The 22607-nt window shown below is 22.7% G+C and overlaps 5 protein-coding genes and 1 pseudogene across 12 annotated transcripts; 3 read left to right on the top strand and 3 right to left on the bottom strand.

Annotated features, from left to right (window-relative positions):
• Positions 1 to 3378: 3378 nt before the first annotated feature.
• LOC122716407 (endoplasmic reticulum chaperone BiP) lies at positions 3379 to 7020 on the bottom strand. Of its 2 annotated transcripts, none has more exons than XM_043939439.1 (6): positions 6887 to 7020; positions 6128 to 6292; positions 5627 to 6047; positions 5176 to 5541; positions 4698 to 5101; positions 3379 to 4586 (listed from the first exon to the last, which is right to left on the bottom strand). In XM_043939439.1, the coding sequence occupies exons 2-6, from the start codon at positions 6256 to 6258 to the stop codon at positions 3932 to 3934; spliced, it is 1977 nt and encodes a 658-aa protein (XP_043795374.1). In that variant the 5' UTR covers positions 6259 to 6292; positions 6887 to 7020; the 3' UTR covers positions 3379 to 3931. The 2 variants fall into 2 exon arrangements, with proteins under 2 accessions (XP_043795374.1, XP_043795373.1); XM_043939438.1 differs by lacking the exon at positions 6887 to 7020 and adding an exon at positions 6677 to 6693.
• Positions 7021 to 7671: 651 nt separating this feature from the next.
• LOC122716421 (delta-aminolevulinic acid dehydratase) lies at positions 7672 to 10523 on the bottom strand. 2 transcript variants are annotated; one of them, XM_043939476.1, is made up of 6 exons: positions 10409 to 10523; positions 9713 to 9840; positions 8711 to 8858; positions 8433 to 8652; positions 8092 to 8324; positions 7672 to 8015 (listed from the first exon to the last, which is right to left on the bottom strand). In XM_043939476.1, exons 2-6 carry the CDS (start codon positions 9832 to 9834, stop codon positions 7728 to 7730), a joined length of 1011 nt encoding a protein of 336 aa, XP_043795411.1. In that variant the 5' UTR covers positions 9835 to 9840; positions 10409 to 10523; the 3' UTR covers positions 7672 to 7727. The 2 variants fall into 2 exon arrangements, with proteins under 2 accessions (XP_043795411.1, XP_043795410.1); XM_043939475.1 differs by lacking the exon at positions 10409 to 10523 and having other exon boundaries at positions 9713 to 9958.
• Positions 10524 to 11689: 1166 nt separating this feature from the next.
• On the top strand, positions 11690 to 13894 carry LOC122716419 (annotated as a pseudogene).
• A 132-nt stretch (positions 13895 to 14026) lies between these two features.
• LOC122716431 (probable low affinity copper uptake protein 2) lies at positions 14027 to 15206 on the bottom strand. Of its 2 annotated transcripts, none has more exons than XM_043939495.1 (4): positions 14986 to 15206; positions 14651 to 14916; positions 14322 to 14548; positions 14027 to 14264 (listed from the first exon to the last, which is right to left on the bottom strand). In XM_043939495.1, the coding sequence occupies exons 1-4, from the start codon at positions 14986 to 14988 to the stop codon at positions 14161 to 14163; spliced, it is 600 nt and encodes a 199-aa protein (XP_043795430.1). In that variant the 5' UTR covers positions 14989 to 15206; the 3' UTR covers positions 14027 to 14160. The 2 variants fall into 2 exon arrangements, with proteins under 2 accessions (XP_043795430.1, XP_043795431.1); XM_043939496.1 differs by having other exon boundaries at positions 14651 to 14819; positions 14986 to 15205.
• A 619-nt stretch (positions 15207 to 15825) lies between these two features.
• LOC122716428 (casein kinase II subunit beta) lies at positions 15826 to 18025 on the top strand. Of its 4 annotated transcripts, none has more exons than XM_043939490.1 (5): positions 15826 to 15886; positions 16329 to 16404; positions 16664 to 16766; positions 16816 to 17215; positions 17357 to 18025. In XM_043939490.1, the coding sequence occupies exons 2-5, from the start codon at positions 16333 to 16335 to the stop codon at positions 17463 to 17465; spliced, it is 684 nt and encodes a 227-aa protein (XP_043795425.1). In that variant the 5' UTR covers positions 15826 to 15886; positions 16329 to 16332; the 3' UTR covers positions 17466 to 18025. The 4 variants fall into 4 exon arrangements, with proteins under 4 accessions (XP_043795425.1, XP_043795426.1, XP_043795424.1 ...); XM_043939491.1 differs by having other exon boundaries at positions 15837 to 15886; positions 16834 to 17215; XM_043939489.1 differs by lacking the exon at positions 15826 to 15886 and adding an exon at positions 15887 to 16024 and having other exon boundaries at positions 16834 to 17215.
• A 1464-nt stretch (positions 18026 to 19489) lies between these two features.
• Positions 19490 to 22527, top strand: LOC122716402 (dual specificity protein kinase TTK). Of its 2 annotated transcripts, XM_043939429.1 has the most exons (6): positions 19490 to 20545; positions 20626 to 21318; positions 21408 to 21568; positions 21645 to 21856; positions 21931 to 22308; positions 22391 to 22527. In XM_043939429.1, exons 1-6 carry the CDS (start codon positions 19494 to 19496, stop codon positions 22409 to 22411), a joined length of 2517 nt encoding a protein of 838 aa, XP_043795364.1. In that variant the 5' UTR covers positions 19490 to 19493; the 3' UTR covers positions 22412 to 22527. The 2 variants fall into 2 exon arrangements, with proteins under 2 accessions (XP_043795364.1, XP_043795363.1); XM_043939428.1 differs by having other exon boundaries at positions 21931 to 22527.
• Positions 22528 to 22607: the final 80 nt, after the last annotated feature.

Below are 22607 nucleotides of genomic sequence, written 5' to 3'. Positions count from 1 at the left end.
GGATAATTCGATTATTCTTTATTATTAACTAGTATTTTCTCATATTAATACTAACACATCGATATTAATAAATATTTATTGCATGTTTTTAGTATTTAGGATGAGCTGTGTAATCTTCATTTTATTTGCCTTTTATTTGTCAAAGAGTGGTCCAATAAATTTTGTAAATATTTACTTAAAAGAATGACATATTGATAAATGAATCAATATTTTACAAGAAAATAAATGTGATACATCTGTGATTATCAATTTGATTATATAGAGAAAAATTTTTGAAATGCTATGGACCACTTTTTATTATTTAGAAAATAATTAAATATTTACTAATTTATTGCTTAATATTTGATATAATTAGTTGCGCAGCTAAAATTAGAATAAGACTGCATATTAGATACAAAACAAGTATCTTAAATAACGTAAAATGCATTTTTGACTAATGATGAAAAATACTTTTATTTTAATATATTAATGTATTGCCTGCTTATTTCCACTGGTTGATGGTAAAGCTTTCTGTAACATCTTTAATAAGAAATATAAATATAATGTGATTTTTAAGATACTTTTTGAAGACTGGTGTGCTTCTGGAAATTCCAATAATTAAAAAAAAAAAAAGAGAATAGGATGCTGAAAAATTTCCCACTGTGATATGCATTTAGCCCCAAAGAATATAGATTTACATTAGTATAATTTTACTATTATATTTGCCATATCCAAAGTAAATGTGACAAATACTAAATACATTACTAATATAATACTGTGATACAGATTGTTATTGTTCAAACTAGATGAAAAAGTAAGTAAACCAGAGGCACACCATGTATTTGCTTCATTTGTTAATTAGTATCTATTAGCACATCAATTTTTCTTAAAAAAATATGATACTATCTATAGATACCTCTGCTTATTGCGATCCTTGAATTACCTTTATGAAATCCTTTGATTTTCAAAGTGAAAAAGTTTTTCTTAAAAAATGTTGCAAAAAAGCACGACGTGGATAGATACTCAGGTTTGACAAATATTTAAATTAAGTGCTTAAATATTCACGTGTTCTTTGCAGCCTTCGGTAATTCATAGATCGATATTAGCTATATATTATAAATTTTAAAATATAATAAAGTTTTAATTTCTTATATAAAAAAAAATAAGATTTGAACAAAATCATGTTTGTAGTATAGAGAATATTATATTAGAGAATATTATATTAAATTTTTCCAAAATATATTCTGAATGTAATTTTCAATCTTAGTTGCGCGACATCTTATAAAAACCTTTACAAATTATCAATTCTTAAAAATAATATTTTTAGATAAATTTTCATAATAGATATTCATGACATTTTATATTGCACTTGAAAAGATTATTTATATATATTAAGCGATTAGATTGTATCATCTTATAAAGGGAATTTCATAATAGATATTCATGATGTTTTATATTGAAATATTGCATTTGAAAAGATTATTTATATTAAGCGGTTAGATTGTGTCATTTTGTAAAAGAAAAAAAAATAATTTTTTTTTACAAAAATATTCTAAAAATAGAAGATAAAAACATTTAATATAGTCGCGCATCTACTTATTATTTACTCTTTATAAATAATAGAACATATCAACTACATTTATATTTGTAGTTGATCATATTCATTAATATCATACAAAATAATAAATATTAAATATCAAGTTTTTATCTAACGATCGAAAAGAAACATTAAAAACATTAAATTTTTAAAATAATCTTAAATTATATTTTATCACTGTCATTTTATAACTGCCATTTTTTATTACGTATTAAATTTCACAATTTTTAATTAACTTGATAACGGTACTAAAACTTATAGTTATTAATATTGGAATTAATCACCAAAGAATATTAATATTTTTTTAATGTCTTTACTATGATTATAAAGAAAATTTCTTTTCGATCGTATTGAGCGTAAATTAGACATGTCATTGTCTATTGTAAGAATACGTCCAAAATATTAAAAAGAAAAAAAATTCACAACAGCGAACAGCGAAGACTATCTAACAAAAACAAATGTGTGAACTTATATTTCTCTTCTAAAACTCAGGTTGTGCTGTTCTATTTCATGAAAAACAATATTAAATGTGTTCATGCTAGTTAATAAAAAAAAAAAAATATTTACCATAAGAAAAAAGAAGGAAATAAAAAATTCGACATTTCATAATAAATAATATAATGCATGTCAAGATAAAAAAAGATATATAGTATAGATATATAGATATAATATCACATTATCTTGATTGCATTACATATTTCTTATTCAAGCAAAATTAGCTTCCTTATAAAAAAATGATCTGATATTTCGATCTGAAACATTTAATTTTCATTAGGAAGCATAAATTACTAATATTTTATGAATATGTATTCATATAAATATTTTTTAATTATCAAAATTTGAAAATATATATAATTGTAATATTTTTTAAAATTAAGTTCAAAAAAAAAAGTTCAAAGAAACCTGTAATTGCATTTTTAGTGCTGCACTTTGATGATTCGCAAAAAGAATGTTTAATGTTTCTTATAAATCTTTTGAAAAAATATTAAAAAAACATTAAATTTTATAATTGTATAAATGAACAAAATATCTCATCTATATATCGAATACATCAACAATAGAACTGCACTAATTATGCACAAAAATTAAATTATTTAATTTGTGAATCATATAGAATGATTATTTTTTGGTCTTCTTTATTATATTTCTTTATTAAAAAAAAGTACATTAAACTTGTATTCATTTGATTATTTTTATTATATAGATATCAGCTATTTATTATTCATTTTGATATCTATTAAATTCATAAATGATTCAAAGAAAATATAAAATCGATAATGTGCGATAATTTGTTCTTGTGCTAATTAATTATTTGCGATATAACGTTTTTTATTGTGTGCTTGCGTACGTTGATCGAGAATAGTATTATTACTTTTTAATTCTATATCTATCATAGTTATTTATCTAAATTATAAAACCAAATTATAAGCTATAAAGAAAAATCAAAAATTAACTACAAAAGATTCTATTACAAGAAATGGTTGTTATGGAATTTCAATATTGTTTTTATACCTAAATAGTCTGTAAATGTGAAAAAAGTATTTAGTGACTGGATCGCTTCAACAAACAAAAAATTAGAAAGACAAACAAAAAAATATGTTATATTATTATTACATTTGTTAATATTATATTTCGATAAAATACACAATAGATGTTTAAAACTAAGAATTAATTCTTTCAATAAATTTTAAACTGTTTTTGTTATAATATTAACATAATATCTTTGAATAAAATTTTTTCTAAATCTATTTCTAGAATATTTTTTTCAAGATACCTGGCATATTATAAAAAAAACATATTTATTATGATTTACTGAAAAAATGTTTATTTCCATGATACTGATACATATGACATCATTCATTCATACAGAATTCCTATATTGTACATAGTACGATATAGTTTTTCTACAGGCAGTAATAGACGCAAGTCATACCCGCTTGCACATTCATTCTTGTTCATACATACATTGCAAAATCTGTAACGCGAATTACACAACTGCTTATTTGATTACATATAATAAAACATACAAAACAATTAATTCAAATAAATTAACGCGCAGAATCTTATGCGAAAACTAATTAAGCTATTCTCAGCAATAAAATTTCTTTAATTAGATGTACGTTTTTTTCATCAAGAAGATCAAGATGACTATTATTGATAAATTCATTACAGAACACAGAATGATTTCCATAACTATGTACTGTTTACTTCTGATAACTTAATGAATAACAAACGTTCGTCGATCAGTCTTTTTATACTCGACATATCAACGACGTATTAATCTCTGCAATATTGCATGAGACTGTGTTAATTCAGTCTAAATTAGGACGAATACATATATTGATCATTTCTTAGTTAAAGCTCATCTTTCAGATCTTCATCATCTCCACCAGTTGGTGGAACTCCACCACCTGCACCTTGATATAATTTAGCAATAATAGGCTGAACAATATCTGTTAACTCTTTTTTTTGTTTTTTATATTCTTCTGGATCAGTGTCTGCATTTTCTTCTAACCATTTAATTTTTTCATCAATAGCTTCTTCCATTTTTGCCTTGTCGGAATCGCTAACTTTTGAGCCAAGTTTTTCTTTATCGGCCAATTGATTTTTCAAGGAATATGCATACGATTCGAGTTCATTACGTGCTTCTACTCGTTCTTTTAATTTTTTATCGTCATCTGCAAATTTCTCTGCATCCTTTATCATTCTTTCTATATCATCAGGTGTAAGGCGGTTTTGATCGTTGGTAATAACAATTTTTTCACGGTTTCCAGTTCCTTTATCCTCAGCAGATACTTGAAGAATTCCATTAGCATCGATTTCGAAAGTAACTTCAATTTGTGGTATTCCTCGTGGTGCTGGTGGAATACCAGTAAGATCAAATTTACCAAGAGGATGATTATCTTTTGTCATTGGACGTTCACCTTCATATACTTGAATGGTTACTGTATGTTGATTGTCTGATGCAGTAGAAAAGATTTGCGATTTTTTCGTCGGAATTACAGTATTTCTATAAACAAATACAATTATTTATTTATATAAAAATTAATAACATGTATAATATATAATAATAATAACATGTATAATATGTAAATGAAAAATATAAAAAATATTTGTTTACCTTGGAATAAGTTTAGTCATTACACCTCCAACAGTTTCAATACCCATAGTAAGTGGATTGACATCCAGAAGTACAATAGCATCTGTATCTTGTTCTCCAGAAAGTACACCTGCTTGCACAGCAGCACCATATGCAACAGCCTCGTCAGGGTTAATACCTCGTGATGGTTCTTTACCACCAAAGAATTCTTTAACTAATTGTTGAACTTTAGGAATTCTAGTAGAACCTCCAACGAGTACAATTTCATCTACATCTTTTTTATTCATATCAGAATCTTCCAAAACTTTCTGTACAGGTTTCAAAGTACTACGGAAAAGATCCATATTCAACTCTTCAAATTTGGCACGTGTTAAAGTCTCAGAAAAGTCTTCACCTTCGAAAAAAGATTCAATTTCGATCCTCACCTACAGAATAATTATACAAATTATAAAAATATTATACATAGTTAATGTTATCATCTTCATAAAATGAAACATACTTGGTGGCTAACACTGAGTGCCCTTTTAGCTTTCTCAACTTCACGACGTAATTTTTGTAATGTTCTACTATCTTTACGAATATCTTTGCCTTTTTTCTTTTTATATAATTTCGTAAAATGATCCATCACGCGTAAATCGAAATCTTCACCACCTAAATGAGTATCACCATTCGTTGCCACAACTTCAAATACTCCATTATCAATTGTAAGTAAACTGACATCAAAAGTACCACCACCTAAATCAAAAACTAATACATTTTTTTCTCCATCTTTTTTATCTAAACCATAAGCAATTGCAGCAGCTGTAGGTTCATTAATGATTCTCATAACAACAAGTCCAGAAATAGTTCCTGCATCTTTAGTAGCCTAAATAAAAAATAATTACTTATTTAGTAAATATTTTCAAAATTAAATCTAAATCTTTTTTTTAAAATATATATTTTATATTTACTTGTCTTTGTGCATCATTAAAATAAGCTGGTACAGTGACTACAGCATGAGTAACTTTTTTGCCTAAATATGCTTCTGCTGTTTCTTTCATTTTACCAAGTACCATAGCAGAAATTTCTTCAGGTGCAAATACCTTTTCTTCACCATTAATTACCATTCTTATATGCGGTTTGCTATTCTTTTCAATTACTTTAAATGGAAAGGATTTAATATCACGTTGTACAGTAGGATCTGACCATTCTCTGCCAATTAATCGTTTGGCATCAAAAACTGTATTTTCAGGATTTGTAGTCAATTGATTCTTTGCAGCATCTCCAATTAATCGTTCACCATCAGCAGTAAATGCCACATATGATGGTGTAATTCTATTTCCTTGATCATTAGCTATAATTTCTGCTCTTCCATTTTTATAAACTCCAACACTAAAACAATAAATTATTCTAAGATTATAAATATTTTTCTTTATTAAATATATATATTTATATAATTTAAATTTATTTACCAAGAATATGTTGTGCCTAAATCAATTCCAATAACAGTTCCAATATCTTCTTTCTGTTTTTCTTCTTTTGCAAAAGCAAAAGTTATTAAGCCTAATAAAAATAGCGCTTTAACTCCTTTCATTTTTTTCATATAAATGATCTTTTGTAAAATAAATATAGAATTCCTGAAATTTATATTTTAAATATCTATAATATATCTATAGTAACATTCTATTTTAACATTTGTTTTATAAATTTATACTTAATAAAAAAATATAACAAACAATATCTTAAACCATATTTTATACATAGAAAATTTTAATACTGACATGCAAAGTAAGTAAAAATTATCATATACAATTAATATATAATAATTAAAAAATTAAATATGTATTTTCATGTAAACAATGAAAGAAAATATCTTTTTATAATGTAGTTAATAAAAAAAATTAAAATAAATCATTGTGGAATATTTAATTTTGATGAACATATTTCGATATGTGCAAAGAATATTTTTTTAAATTATGATAAAAATTAATTAAAATTAAAATATTCTGTGTAATAATTACATTTAACATATTTTACAAACATTTAAAAGAAATTCTTTCACTTTGGATAAAAAATGAACTCCAATTTCATACCAAGACGTGGCAAATAACGAAATATTCTTTGCGTTATATGAAATTCTAAACATAATACTTTTTTTCAGTTTATTAATAATTATTTATATATAATAATAAAATTTAAATAATTTTATTTATATTATATTTGTTACTTACCAAATTAAAATATATAAGTATCCTTTTTTTTTTTTTTTTTTTTTTTTTTTTTTTTTTTTATAAGTAAAAAACTTTGTTACTCTCAGCACGACTTCACGAATAACACGAACAACTAGGAATGACTGACTACAGAGATCTTAGTACCGGGATATTAACAAGGTGAATTCGTCGTGGCTTATGTTGATTGGTTCCAAAATGTCCGTACTAAAGGAAACATACGTTTTCATTGGTTGAACTACATATAGTTGGCTACTATTGATAGGCCCACGTCACAACGGTACCATACTTCTGGAAATTTCTAATATTCTTACTATTGGAGGAATTAATGCAGAGAAAGGTTCATGATACGTGAAGATAAATTTATCCATTTATTATCATTATTGCATCTTGAGAAAATATTCGTATATTTTTTAATTATATTTTTAATTATTTATTAAAAATATATATTATTTTTAATTAAATTTTTTATATAAAATGTCCATAAAATTATCAATTTTTTCTCTTTCGAAAAATATTAATTTTTATATCAAAAGCATCAGAAATTGAAAATAATAATTATTAAATTTGATAATTTTATTATTTAGACTAAAAAATATAAAAATGATAAAATTATTTTTCTTTTAATACAATTGTTTCGATTTTTTGTTAAATCATCTGATGCAATATGATAAAATATAATAGGATTTACTTTAATTAATTATATAATTTAATAATATCATTATTTTCCGATATTTTTATTTTAATCATGAAATTTTTTTATATCAATTTCAAGAAATAATAAATAATAAAATTTATAAATATATTTTATTTCCTACACCAAATATTAATCACATCAATGATGCTAATATTTGCTTTTTGGTTGCAACATATCTAATATTAATGGTGTAAAATATGTTATAATACAATCAGCACCTGCTCTTCTCATTGATAAAAGAACTTCTTTTAAAACATTTTCTAAATTTATTGCACCATTTTGAGCACCATGATAAAGCATAGCATATTCTCCTGAAACTTGATACACAAACATCGGATATTCTGGATGTGCATCTTTTGTATGTCTAACAACATCCAAATAAGGTAATCCTGGTTTTACTATAAGCATATCAGCTCCTTCAGCAACATCTCTAGCCTAAGGAAAAAACGTATTTTAAATATTAAAAAAGATAATAGAAAATAAACAATTTTAAAAAATCAATAATACTAACAGCTGCTCTAGCAGCTAATCCATTACTTCCTGGAGGTAATTGGTAACATTTTCTATCTCCAAATTTAGGTGCAGATTGTGAAGCATCTCTAAAAGGTCCATAAAATCCTGATGCAAATTTCACTGCATAAGATAAAACTGCAACTTTATTCATTAATCCTGCTGTTGCTAATTTTTTTTTTATTGCACCTATTCTTCCATCCATCATATCTGATGGTGCAACAATTTGAGCTCCTTTATTAAATATATTATTAAATATAGATTATATATTTTTAAATATATAATATTTAATATCATAAATATATATTACTATAACTATATATAAAAGAAATATAATCTTACCAGCTTTTGCATATGCAAGAGCAATTTCAGAAATTCGTTCAATACTAGCTTTATTATTTATACTTTCATCTTCATTTAAAATTCCACAATGACCATGAATAGTATAAGGACATAAACATACATCACATGCTATTAATAAATTTGGAAACCATTCCCTTATTAATGGTACAGCTTTAATAATAGGATTCTTTATACTATCTGCATTACTTCCAATATGATCCTATTAAAAAAAATACTTTTTATTATTAAATTTTTTAAAATTTTCTTATAAAAGTTACTTTTTTTAGATGTTTTGATACTCCAAATAATAATATTGATTGTAATCCTTTTAAAACCAATGGTTGTAACATTTTTCGTAAATGATTAATGCCATATCGATAAACACCTGGCATACTAGGAATTGGTTCCTTAGCATCTTGTTCATCACTATAAAAAAATTTCTTTTATATAAAAAAATTTAAGATACAAATTAAACTTATAATTTTTAATTTTAAAAAATATGATTTATACAATTTTCATAATTATTACTATATTTTGTTTATATATTCATATAAAAAATATATAAAAAGTTACATTTAAGAAATTTTAAGAAATTATTTTACTAATTAATTAGTTTAAAATAAAAAGATAAATTATTTTATATAAAATCTAAAAATAGATATATTAAATATTTTTAAATATAAGTAATATACATATATAATGACAAAATGTCATTATATATATGTAAGTTTTTACTATTATTTTTTTATAATTATTTTATTCAATAAATAATTATTAAAGAAAAGAATTTGTAAATATTTATTATATAATATATTTTTTTTGTTTACGGTCTTAGAATTATTTTTATTATAAAATAGTTTTATAATAAAAAAATAAACACTAATTATTAAAAAATAATAGTCTTTCAAATAGATCAATCTGAAAAATTTTCATATATTTAATGTTTTTATTTTTTATTTTTTATTTTATTGTAAAGAGAATTCTATTATAATCTAAAACTACAAATAATACAAATATTACAATATTTAATATTGTAATAATATATATAATTACAATATTAATATATATAATTACAATATTACAATATTACAAATATACAAATATACAACAATAATACAAATATTATAATATTTTAATTATTATTTTATTAATATTTTAAATATTTAATAATACATAAATATTTTAAATTTCATTTTTAATAGTTATTTATTGATTAAAATGATTATAAACATATAAGTTTACTATACATATACATATACCTAAATGATAATTTTACTTACGAGATGAAGATAGGATACATGAGAGTATTAACTGTAATTTCTATATTTGGCGATTGCCATTGTCGTAAAACAGGATGAAAAATACCACTGTGAAGAGTATGTTTTGCTTCTACTTCTGCCATTTTATTCTTGAAATATGATTCTTCATTCATTTTAAATTGTATTTTATACACGTATAACCTAACCTATATCTTTTTCATAATCTAAAGGAGCCTTCGTCTATATATATCGTTTTGTTATTCTATATCTCTATTATTTTAAATATTATATAATTAACGTTTTATTATTTTTTATGTATAAATAAATATAAAATATAATTTTATTCACAAACTTGATATAAACAAATGAAAATTAATATTATATATAAACAAAAATTTTTTACATTTTAATTGTTTACATTTAATAATTAAAAATAGTTAAACAATTTACATAGAGATTTTTATTACAAACTGTATATTTTCTAAAGACGGAACTATATTTTAAATTGCAAATTAGAAACTGTTTGTCAGCATGATAAGCTAAAAAAATAACGACAAATAAAAAATGAAAAATTTGATAGGATTTTTTAAATAAATATATTGTTATCCTTATTCAAAAATTATTTAAATAATTATATATATATAATTATAAATAATTATATTTTAATAATATATATTAAAACTATTTATATATATATTGAAATTATAAAAAACTAACTCTTTTATAAAAATCTTTTATAAAAAAAAAGCTCTTTTATAAAAATTATAATCATGATATGCTGCTTCATAAAAACCGTTTCATTATATACAAAGTTATTAATTATAAACAAAATGAATTTATTGTTAACACATTATATTTTTATTTTTTTTTACCGAAATTTTTAACAATTTCTGATAAAAAAGGAATGAATATTTATCTGTAAAAATTATATATAAAATTATATTTGAAAAGACTTGCCAAATTGAAAAATAATAAAATATATTATAACATAAAAAAATAAATAATAAAATACAAAATCATATTAAATAAGAAAAATGTCTGAAAAATGATTATCTTGCTATAAATAAAAAATAAATAGCATTTATAATTATATTCAAAATATAAAAATATTTCATTTCATAGTTGATTCAATGAATTCTATTGTTTTGTTGCTACAAGACTTCACAATATAATAAATCTATTATTTGATCATTGCTCATATTGGCAATATTATATAATTTTATTACTATAATTTAATTATATTAATATCAATTAATATTTATTTCATTAAATTAATTATATAATTAATTATATTTTAATTATAATTATATATAATTATGTAAAATAATATATATGTATATATTATTATTATTATTATATTATAATATATATTATTATTATGATTTTATATATTATAATTATGACTTTATTGATATTATTATTTAATTATATATAATTTTATTACTAATTTTCATACACAAATATTCATTTTTTTTCTTTCAAAAAAATTATTAATTATTAAAAATTGAAGATTTTGATTAAAAATAAAAAATAAAAATATAATTTTATTTTATTTATTATGTATATAAATAATATAATAATTATTATAATAATATAATAATATTTATATAATAAATTCACTTTATTTATACATAATGAAATGATTTATAAAAATATAATTTTTATCATAAAATAGATATATTTTTATGTATTTATTTTCATGTCTTTTTTCACTATTTTCATTATCACATATTGTACTATGTTATTAGATGAACATGATTGTTAACCACTCTATCATTAAAAATGATTCAATTCCTCTGTAGCGAATTTCTATCGGAAGGGGATATTATCTCGATGACATATTATCTTCATTGTCATTGCGTCATTAAACAAAAACACGTAGTCCGCCAAAACCAAACATCGCATCACATATCGTATCACGTGATGTATTTTTTAATGTGACAATGAAGATAATGTGACGTCACATATTCTCCCGGTATATTATTTGCTATAGGGGAATAGAATCACTTTTAATAGTAGAAGGGATAGCGTACCATATCCATCCGGCAACTAATTTTGTGAGTAACTATGTTTGTAATCTTATCTATATGATTATCTATGTGATTTATAATAATGCTTCATGAAATGTGAAGTTAGTTTTCACAATTTAATTCATAAGATAGAAGATGAATAATATTTACATAATTAAATAATTCAAAAATTTTGAGAATGTCACAATTTATAATTAATAATCGGAAGCGGCAAGAAGACGAAATTTTAGTACTTTCAAATATTTATAACTATAATGAATTTTCATACAGTAAAGAAGATATAATTGAATGTTATAATATATTTCCTAGTATTGATGAGGGTGAAGTTTTATTAAAATTTAAAAATATTTATGAGAATGATTTTCATTCATTTTCTAATTATTTTATCAAACATTTGCCACCCATTAGAATGTATTTATAACTGACTGTTGATTATCCAAGTAAAAAATCACTAAATTTTTATATTATTACTTCATGGCTTTCTCCTTGGCAAATATTTTTTATTTGTCAAAAATTAGATGAAATATGGCTAGATAATAAAGGTCAAGAAATATTGTTTTTATAGTTTGAATTTTTAAAAAATGATATTCTTTATTTTCTTAAAATTGAAGATACATTAGATATTTCATTTATGTACATGGTATATCATGATATGACAGATTATTTTAAGTTAATTTTCTCATTTGGAAGCGATATTAGAACTAAATTTAGTACATTGTATTTTGCTCCATTAAAATTTTTAATAGATTATGATAAATATAAAGAAGAAACTGAATTTGAGAATAATTATTTTAAGTGTATTATATGTTTTAAAGAATATGTGGTAAACATTGCATAAAACTTAAAAATTGTAATCATATATATTGCAAAGATTGCATACATACGTATATATCTATAAAAATTAATGAAAATAATATAAATAATATTCTACATCCTGATTTAAATTGTAATTTTAATATTACATTTAATGAAATTAAGAAATTTTGTCCAAAATCATTTTCACAATATGAAAATATGTTATTAAATGTGATATTAAGAAATATAAAAGATATTATCTTTTGTCCTAGAATTTTATGTCAATGTCCACTTGTAAAAAATAATAATGATACATTAGCAAAATATAGTAAATGTGATCATATTTTTTGTATTTATTGCTATAAGGTATAATAATTTATAATTAAAAAAAAATAAATTGATTGCATCTTAATACTTAAATATATATTAGGTATATCATGGAGCAAACCTTGTTTTATGAATTCAATTAATATATTAAATTTTATTGAAGTATATATATCGAAATAGTAATAAATATCAACAAAAATTATTACAAAAAAAATATGGCATAAAACAAATTCAATTAGTTGCAGAAAAATTTTTAGTAGAAGAATATTTAAAGGTATATATTAAATTTTATCAATAAATAAATATTTAATTTATTTATATTTATTTATATATATTATTAATAATAATTTATATTCAGTTACTTAAAAAAATATTCAGACACTAACATATGCTTAATTTTGATAATTTAAATTATCTTTGTTAATTATAAAAATCTTTTGATTTTTTATTTTTAGCATATATTAAATTAATAAATTGTTTATTTTTGCATATTATATATATTTTATTGTAAAATCACATGTAATATCTTAAATTTACAATGAAATGTTAAACTAAAATAATGAATTACAATTGAATTAAATTAAATATACAAGAATGCATATAAAAATAATTTAATAAAAATAATTTTTAATACTTTAAGAAACCAAAATAAAACTAAGATTTAAAATATATTATAGAACAAAGAAAATATTAAAATTAATAATTACTTTTATAAAATTTTCATAAAAAATTGTTATTTTGTTTTAATAAATTTTTCTTAGTGTCCTAATATTTTTATGAGTAATTAAATTTATTTTTATTTTTTATATTAATAGTTGTACAATGTAATATTATTTACAGAAATATACTAAATCATGTCCAAATTGTTCAACTATGATTGAAAAAATAGATGGGTATAATAAAATGAAATGTATCATCAAATCATTGCAATGCTTATTTTTGTTGGCTTTGTGAATCACATATAGCAACGAAAAATGCATATGACCATTCTTTAGCTACTGATAATAATTGTTACAGACATTTATTTGATGAAGAAAATAATCAACTATAATGTAGTAAAGAAGAGTATATACTTTTTGGACCAAAAACTTATATGTAAAAAATGAATTTCAAGTATTTTTGGTTAAAAAAAATATAAATATATTAATATTTTTTTTAATATATTAATTTACTATAAATAATATATAACAAATAATTAATTTAAGTATAAAATATACAAAATATTATAAAATATTATTATATAAAATATTTAAACAAAATAATACTTTACTTATTAACAAATAATAGTAACTATTTTTAGTAGTATAAATGTTTGATTTAAGCATCTCTTGGCATATGAACTTCAACAGTAGCTTCTGTTATTAATTGGTCTGCGACAACAGAAACTGTTGATTCATGTCTCTGACTATGTATTATGTTATCTAAAAATTATACAATAGTACTAAAATATTATTTCTAACAAATATTTGAAATTTTACCTGCACATTCTTTATCACAGTCTAATAATATTTGTCTCTTATAAAATCGTTTCATGTTAAGTTCTATAAGTTGTGGACCAAATATCCAATATCCAAGACATGCTCCCAGCACAATAGTAATAGTGATATATACATTATATGTCATAACAGCTAACATTAAAAGATAACCAAGAAATGTATGTATAAACCAATGAAATATTTGGAAACTCCATATACACCATTGTATACTACAAAATAATACATAACATTAATTTATAATAACATCAATTTGTTTCTATAATTTAAAAATTTGTAAAAATATATATATAAGTTATTAATATAAATGATACCAATGTAAAGAAATTTTTGTTTTAATGTTGTTTGAGGATATTTTAGACAACAAACAAGAATTTTCTGATAATCTTGGGGTTTGTTTCTGTAAAAGGCTTGTTGTATTTTGTTGTAACTTGATTTGTAAAACTTTCATACCCTCATATAATATTGCAATTGCAAATAAACCTAAACAAGTACAAAAAAAACTGAAAATTGTAGCGACATTATATCCTGGTAAAAAAAAATTGTCTAAATTGTTTCCAAACCAAAACCACATATGCATCTATAAACAAACAGATTAATACTTCATAATATTAATAAAAAAAATATATAATTATAGGATTGTACGTACCATAATCAATTTTATTCTATTTTTCCATATAATGAATTTTAAGATAATTAATCGAAATGATAAGAATTGTAGATAAAATTGTCTTTTACATTCTAAATAGCACCTAGCTTTACCTAATTATTCACTAATGACTTAACTGTACATTATTTACATTATTTAATTTTATAAACAATTGTAGGATTCTTAATTTATATATAATTATAATTTTTTATTTTGATTATAAATTTATAATACATAATAAAAATATCAATTTTATGATATTTAGTTCACAATATCATATTTTCGAGAAATATAATTAATATATAAAATATCGTATAAAACTTGAATATAGTAGTACAAATTCATATATAATAAATGACCATTTTGTAATTAAATATAAAACACAATTGCAACATAAAATTGTATCTAGTAAGTTTGTTAACTTTATGTTGTTTAAAGTTGCTAGGATACAGGTCATGTGATACTATATAATATGCATATCACTTTTAAATCTTTTTGATTGTCAAACAAGTTTTCAACAAATCCAAAGAAAAAATAGAAAAATGGTGTGATCATCTATATTGTTTTTAAATAAATATTATTAAAATAAAACATAGGAAATTTGTGGCTAAAGTAGTGTATTGGAAATACATTGATCGTTCATTGGTCAACGAAGTAGAGAAAAAATTGTTTATGAAAATACATATAAAAATTTAATTAAAATCATTATTATAAATATTAATATTCAATAAACAGGTACTAAAATTTTGTTAGCACTATATAAAAAATTTTTTAATTAAAAATATTTAAATAAAAGAAAAATTTATAAAAAGAAGCCGGAAGGTGGCGGATAGAATAAGGGTACGACAGCGCTATCTACATCATTGGGACGAGCAAGCGTGGCTAATCAAAGCACCAAAAGGTAAGCCGTAAAGGCTGTTTATTTTTGGGTTTTCATTCGTCCTACAAGGTTTTTTCTCGAGTAATGTGCTTCCTGGCTGTGTCGGACTGTACATCGTGTTTGAAAATCAGTTGACGAAGCAGCAATGACCACGGAAACGTAGGTGAACTGCCGGATAGGCTGTAACGTCGAGCATCTCGCCTAGTAAAGTGAAAACTCCATTTGCTCCCCTCACTCTCAGCTCCCCATACCTAGCCTTTCGTTGGCGCCTTTCTAACCAATTGCCAGGCGTACACTAAGCACTGACGTCGTATATATGTGTGCATAATATACGGAGATTCGAGAACTTTTTTGCGCACGTACCTTTACGTATTATATACGAATCCTGCGCTCTTTTATCGCGGTGATCACTTTTACTCTATATATCGATAAAAAAATATTTCTTCTATTTTTTTATTCATAGGAAAATGAGCAGTTCTGAGGAGGTATCCTGGATTTCGTGGTTTTGCAATCTCAGGGGAAATGAATTTTTTTGTGAAGTAAGTATTCTCTTGTTACCATAATATTTGATTTTAATTGCATATATTTTAACATGTCTTATTTTTCTATAATTAAAAATTTTGAAATTGTTGATTTAAATGAATTTCATTTCATTACAATTTTCCATAACGTTTTGTTTTTAAATAATATTGAATGATAGTATTTAATTTATAAAATTTGATAATTTTGTACAAACATATAATTTCATGTATTATAAATATTAGTAATTTATTATAATTAATTACAATATTTCTATAGGTTGATGAAGATTATATTCAGGATAAGTTTAATTTAACCGGACTAAATGAACAAGTACCACATTATAGGCAAGCATTAGATATGATTCTTGATCTTGAACCTGGTAAATATATTATTTATACCTTGCCAGAAAATATCAAAGTACTTTTAAGCTTGTTTTTATTCTGTAGATGATGAATTGGATGGCCATCCAAACCAATCTGAATTAATTGAACAAGCAGCAGAATTACTTTATGGATTAATTCATGCACGTTACATTCTTACTAATCGTGGCATTGCTCAAATGATTGAGAAATATCAATCCGGAGATTTTGGTTATTGTCCACGTGTATATTGTGAATCCCAACCTATGTTGCCTTTGGGTCTTAGTGATGTTCCTGGAGAAGCAATGGTTAAAAGTTATTGTCCCAAATGTATGGATGTTTATACACCAAAAAGCTCTAGACATCATCACACAGATGGAGCATATTTTGGAACAGGATTTCCCCATATGCTTTTTATGGTTCATCCAGAATATAGACCCAAACGTCCAACAAATCAGTTTGTACCTAGGTAAGTTATAAGAAATAAAAAATAATTTTCATTTTAAAAAGTTTTTGTAAAAATCATATAAAAATTTGTTTGAATTTTAAAATAATAATAAATTTATATTTCTAATAAAATTATATAAAACAAAAAATGATCTTTTTACAGGTTATATGGCTTTAAAATTCATCCTCTAGCATATCAGTTTCAACAACAATCTGCATCAACATTTAAAGCACCATTGCGAGCTGTTAATTATAATAATGGAAAACGTTAAGAATATTGCAACATAGTCTAGAACATTTTTTCATTACTTAAAATACAATTCCTAATTTCGTCCCTAAGGATTAAATAAAATATTATTTTTTATATTGATCTTTACACATTTTAGCAAGGCGCTGAAATACCAATCGTTTTGTTTGATCATTTTATAACTAAAAGTTTGAATATGGCATTCGATACTTTTCGGATTTTTCCACGGTATTTATATGCCGAAAAGATTAAAGAGTGGTATATCAAACTGCCAATGTTTACCAAGCGCCATGTTCATTTTTATTTCAGCTTTAGTAACAATTTTCTTTTTGTTAAAAATCATATTTGTATGGTTATATCAATTCTGGTCGAGTGAAATAACAAAAATGAAATGCATACAAAACATAATTACTAGGGACTAAAGATGCAAAATAATGATGAAGTATATCTGTTTAAATGTTTTGCATCTTCGTGATTGCTTCCTAGTAATTCCTAGAATACAAATGAAGATCGATCTCGAAATAGAGAAGCAAGTAGCAACGAATATCGGTCGTTTTTTTAATAAAAAAAAAAACGATACATAAATTAATTAATTTGTTAAATATAATTTAATTTAAATCTTAAGTAAGCTACAAAAAAGCAATTTATTTATACATAATTTACCTTAATAAAAACTAAGCTCAGATAAACAGAGTATAAAGAAAATTTAAAAGTAAAGACTGCATATTATTCTATAAAATCTTGTTTTTTACTACAATTCTTTGAAAATGTATTATATGCAATTTTTAGTGACCAGAAACAAAATTCCAGAAATTCTTTAAGTATGATATATATACAAATAATAATATAATAATGCATATTTTAATATAGTACAATAAAATTGTTTTTCTTTATTATGATTATTACAAGTGTTCAAAATTTGTATTAAACCAAATAAGTTATGTATTTTTAAACTTAATAATTTTTTTAAACAATATATTTAAACTAAATTAAAATTATTTAAAAATAAGATGCATAAATGGAAAAAAGGACAATATTTTTCATTTTATTATATATATTCTGAATATTTTAGATATGTATATTCTCACATTTTTTTCAATATCGATTTTCAACATTGTATATTTATCTACTTTAATAATTGCATACAAATTTTAAATTCATTGTAAAATATGAAATTTCAAAATAGTTAATTTTTAAAATTTTAGCAAAGTAAAACTTATTCATAAAATTTAAGCATTTATAATATTTAAAAAATATGTATTAGTAAAAAAATTGTATTTTATGTTAAAATCAATGATTGTTTTTCAGTCATCTATTATATATCATACACTTTCAATTTATTGTCAAATATAAATATAAGTCATTGTAATATAACATAACACACTGTAACATGTCATTATGTAAAATATTAAAAAACATTATTTTTATGTTAATTTCATTATATTAATTTAATAAAAAAAACCTTTTAATGTTAACTATGAATTATATATTTACAATCAATTTACGTAAAAGCGCTAATTCAGTTCTGAAAAATATCCCTAAATTTACAAAATTATGTATTGCAACACTGTTAACGTTAACCAATCAACGTTCATGTTTGAAGTTTGAATTTTATGACGTAAACGAAAAACCAGTATAATATGAAACAAACAGTTTGAAACTATAAAAATTAATTATGAATTTTAATGAATATATTTTTCAAAATTAAGTGTTTTTGATAGTATTTAATGAAATGTGTTTTATATTCTTATTAATACATTCAAGAATTATTTATTGAATGTTATGAGTCAAGTGATTTTTACAATCATAAATACGATAATGCTTGCTAATCAACAAAGTGAAAATAATTACAATTGTTTTGTTTTATTTGATCCTCAAGAAATATTAATAATTTTTAAATATATCAGACATCACTTTGAACATCCAATTATTTTAATAGATTTGGATATTTTGAAGTGATATATTTTACATGCATATATCTTTGTTATTCTTTTTACTAGTATAAATTAATTAAAATTAATTAAAAGAAGAATAAATTTATATATTTTTTAAAATGTCAGATTTATCAACAAATGACAGGCTTATGTTAAATAACATGGATTTCCAAAATCATACCAATTCACGTCCAAAATTTCAACCAATACGAGTGAAAGAATTATTACATTTTTGTGAAAGCGATGATGATGAAAGTGAGGACAGACCACAAGATTCTGATATTGAATCAGATTTTGATGATCCTCAACCTTTACCACAAGATGATCATGTTGAACATGATTCAATTCAATCATTATCTTTGCTTAATGTAACATCTAATAAATTAAAAGAAATTTGTAAAGAATCCATATCATTTAATAATATTGTAAAATGTGAGCCTGAAATTAAATCAACATTTCATGAATATGAACATAATATGACAAATGAAAATGTGAAATGTGAACATTCAAATCAAATGCAATTAAATATTCAAACTAATGCACAAGAAAAACTTTCACAAACTGAACACAAAAATAAATACATTACTAATATAGAAATTAAAGAAGAAATTAAAGAACAATTGACTCAAGATCAATTTTTAGACCAACAAACTTCTTGTAAAATGAACAATAATACTGAATCTATTGCTTCTACATTTCAATATTTTGAAAAGGTACCACAATTTGGAATGCATAATTTGCAGAATATAAATTGCAAAAAAGAAGCATTAGAAACAGTAGAAGAAAAATTAGCATCCATAGCAAGTGAAGAGAAAATTCATTATGAAAATGTATCTTCCAAGGGTAAATCATTAATATCAGATACAGGAACATTTGTTAATTCTATTGATCAATGGTTACAAACTCCTTTAAAACATGCATCTAATTCTATACATTCAGATCCATGTTTCTCTCGTAGAAATATTATTCAAACTCCACAAAACAAATTATCAGATCCAACCTCTAAAGATCATAGTTTAGCTTTAACAGTTTCATCTCATTGGTCTCAAAATAATATAAAACAAACTCCATTACAGAACAAGAATATTAATTTCAAAGATTCTATGCAAACTCCAAAAAATTCTTTTTATCTTACATCAACATCAAACATAGGAAAGAATGAAACTCCAAGGTATATATATTAATATAATGTGATTTTTTTAGATAGTGTTAATATTAATTTATCTTTCTTATAAACATACATAATTTTAGATATTTCGATACAGGAGGAAAATTAAGAAAGCCTTTAGCAGACACAGGAAGTTTTACACAAAATGATGCTTATAATAAACATTTATTACAAGGATCTCAATTTCCTAAGGTAAATGAAGAAACACCTAAAATTCAAAATAAATTATCACATGAAAATTTAAATAAAACAGATTTGTCAAAACAAATATTTGATACATCAGAAAATGTTGAACATCTGGAATTAAAAGAAAAAAAATATAATCAAAGTAAAAAGGATAAGTTATTAGATAAAGAAACAATAAATAAAATATCAAATAAACATGTTCCACATTGTATCAAAAACAATAAAGAAACTGTAAAACCAGTATATCAGAATCAACATTCAGAAGTTAGTAATCAAAATCAACACCAAGAATTTAAAAAAGTTATAGATAATCCATTAAATTTACAATTTTCAATGCCATCTAATATTCCAAAATCTAGACAAAATAGAACTCTTTTTGTTAAAGGAAAAGAGTATTTAATTTTGGGTACACTTGGTCAAGGTATGAGTGGAGAAGTTTTAAGAGCACAAGATTTATCTTCTCTCGAGTTATGTGCTATTAAATGTGTTAATCTTAATCGTATGGATAAGGACTCAGCACAAGGTTGCTTAGAAGAAATTTCAATGTTACATAAATTACAAGCACCATGTGTTGTTAAAATGTTTGATTAGTAAGAAATTATTTTACAAAAATATATATTATATATATATATATATATATATATATGTATTGACATTAAATTCAAGTTTTTTATTTTAGTGAAATTAAATATCCAATGGTATATGTAGTAATGGAAATGGGAGATACTGATCTCAGTCGTCTTTTAAAAACAACATCTCAAGAAAAACAAATTCCTCTTACAATGATTTTATATTATTGGACAGAAATGTTAACAGCTGTTAAGCATATACATGATAATGGTAAATATCTTAATGTAAAAAAATCATTTATTAAATAGTTTATATATAAATAATTCTATTTCATATAAATTTTTAGGAGTAATTCATTCTGATTTAAAACCAGCAAATTTTTTATTAGTACGGGGACGATTGAAACTTATAGATTTTGGAATTGCTTCTAGTATGAATGCTGATATGACATCTGTTGTAAAAAATTGTCCAATAGGAACTTTAAATTATATTAGTCCAGAAGCATTAATGGATATTGGTGGAAATTCAGATTCTCCTACACAGAATGTTAAATATAAAGTATAAAAATAAATTTTTTATATATAAAAATAGAGATTAAAGAGAAAAATTATATGCAAATATTTATTTTACAGATAAGTTTTAAATCAGATGTATGGTCTTTAGGATGTATTTTGTATAGTTTAGTATATGGTCATACACCATTTCATCATATTCGATCACAATGGGCTAAAGTAAATGCTATAACCAATCCAAACTTGAATATTCCTTTTCCTAAATCTCTGTCAGAAGATGGTAATAAAGTTACATTTTCACCACAAATTTTAATTGATGTAATGCGAAAATGTCTTCAACATAATCCAAAAGCACGACCAACAGTAGCTGAACTTTTGGAAGTAGAATATATTATGACTACAGGAGAACATACTTCAACACCTCCTGAAATTCCAGCAAATATTCTAGTGAAAATAAAGCATACATTAAATGAGGACGAATGGCGGCAGTTAACATGGGTTTGTAATAATTTTTATAATACTATTTGTAATATTGATATAAAAAAAATTATTTTGTATATAAATTTTACTTATATTACAGATTTTGGAGAATAGAAGATAGATATAAATGAAATACTTCTAATTATCTCAGATTAAATATTTCTAATTATGTACATAGGTTTTTTTATACATAATAATTGGCAATAATAGAAGGCTTATTTAAATATATATATATATAGTAAAGTATGGAATTATTTCACAATAGTTGTTAAAAATATGAGATTGTACCATGATACGATTTTAATTTGAAGTCTACT

The sequence above is a fragment of the Apis laboriosa genome, unplaced genomic scaffold (assembly GCF_014066325.1).
Source record: "Apis laboriosa isolate Shangri-la unplaced genomic scaffold, ASM1406632v1 scaffold45_cov149, whole genome shotgun sequence".
NCBI lineage: Eukaryota > Metazoa > Arthropoda > Insecta > Hymenoptera > Apidae > Apis > Apis laboriosa.
The sequence above is the reverse complement of the archived record's forward strand: the minus strand, read 5'-3'. Positions and strand labels throughout refer to the sequence as shown.

Bases quoted from the DNA above. Each gene is read 5' to 3' on its own strand.
- LOC122716421 (XM_043939475.1), bottom strand. From the start codon at position 9,864: ATGAATGAAGAATCATATTTCAAGAATAAAATGGCAGAAGTAGAAGCA. The intron at 8,653-8,710 runs GTAACTTTTATA...TTTTTTTAATAG, and splicing joins TATCAAAACATCTAAAAAAA to GATCATATTGGAAGTAATGC. The intron at 8,016-8,091 runs GTTAGTATTATT...TTTTTTCCTTAG, and splicing joins GATTAGCTGCTAGAGCAGCT to GCTAGAGATGTTGCTGAAGG.
- LOC122716407 (XM_043939438.1), bottom strand. The intron at 6,048-6,127 runs GTAAATAAATTT...TTATTGTTTTAG, and splicing joins TTAGGCACAACATATTCTTG to TGTTGGAGTTTATAAAAATG. The intron at 5,102-5,175 runs GTATGTTTCATT...ATTATTCTGTAG, and splicing joins CACTCAGTGTTAGCCACCAA to GTGAGGATCGAAATTGAATC.
- LOC122716428 (XM_043939488.1), top strand. The intron at 16,405-16,663 runs GTAAGTATTCTC...ATATTTCTATAG, and splicing joins GAAATGAATTTTTTTGTGAA to GTTGATGAAGATTATATTCA. The intron at 17,216-17,356 runs GTAAGTTATAAG...ATCTTTTTACAG, and splicing joins ACAAATCAGTTTGTACCTAG to GTTATATGGCTTTAAAATTC.
- LOC122716431 (XM_043939495.1), bottom strand. The intron at 14,549-14,650 runs GTATCATTTATA...ATTATTTTGTAG, and splicing joins ACAAAAATTTCTTTACATTG to TATACAATGGTGTATATGGA. The intron at 14,265-14,321 runs GTAAAATTTCAA...TATAATTTTTAG, and splicing joins CTGTGATAAAGAATGTGCAG to ATAACATAATACATAGTCAG.
- LOC122716402 (XM_043939428.1), top strand. From the start codon at position 19,494: ATGTCAGATTTATCAACAAATGACAGGCTTATGTTAAATAACATGGAT. The intron at 21,569-21,644 runs GTAAATATCTTA...ATAAATTTTTAG, and splicing joins TAAGCATATACATGATAATG to GAGTAATTCATTCTGATTTA. The intron at 21,857-21,930 runs GTATAAAAATAA...TTTATTTTACAG, and splicing joins CACAGAATGTTAAATATAAA to ATAAGTTTTAAATCAGATGT.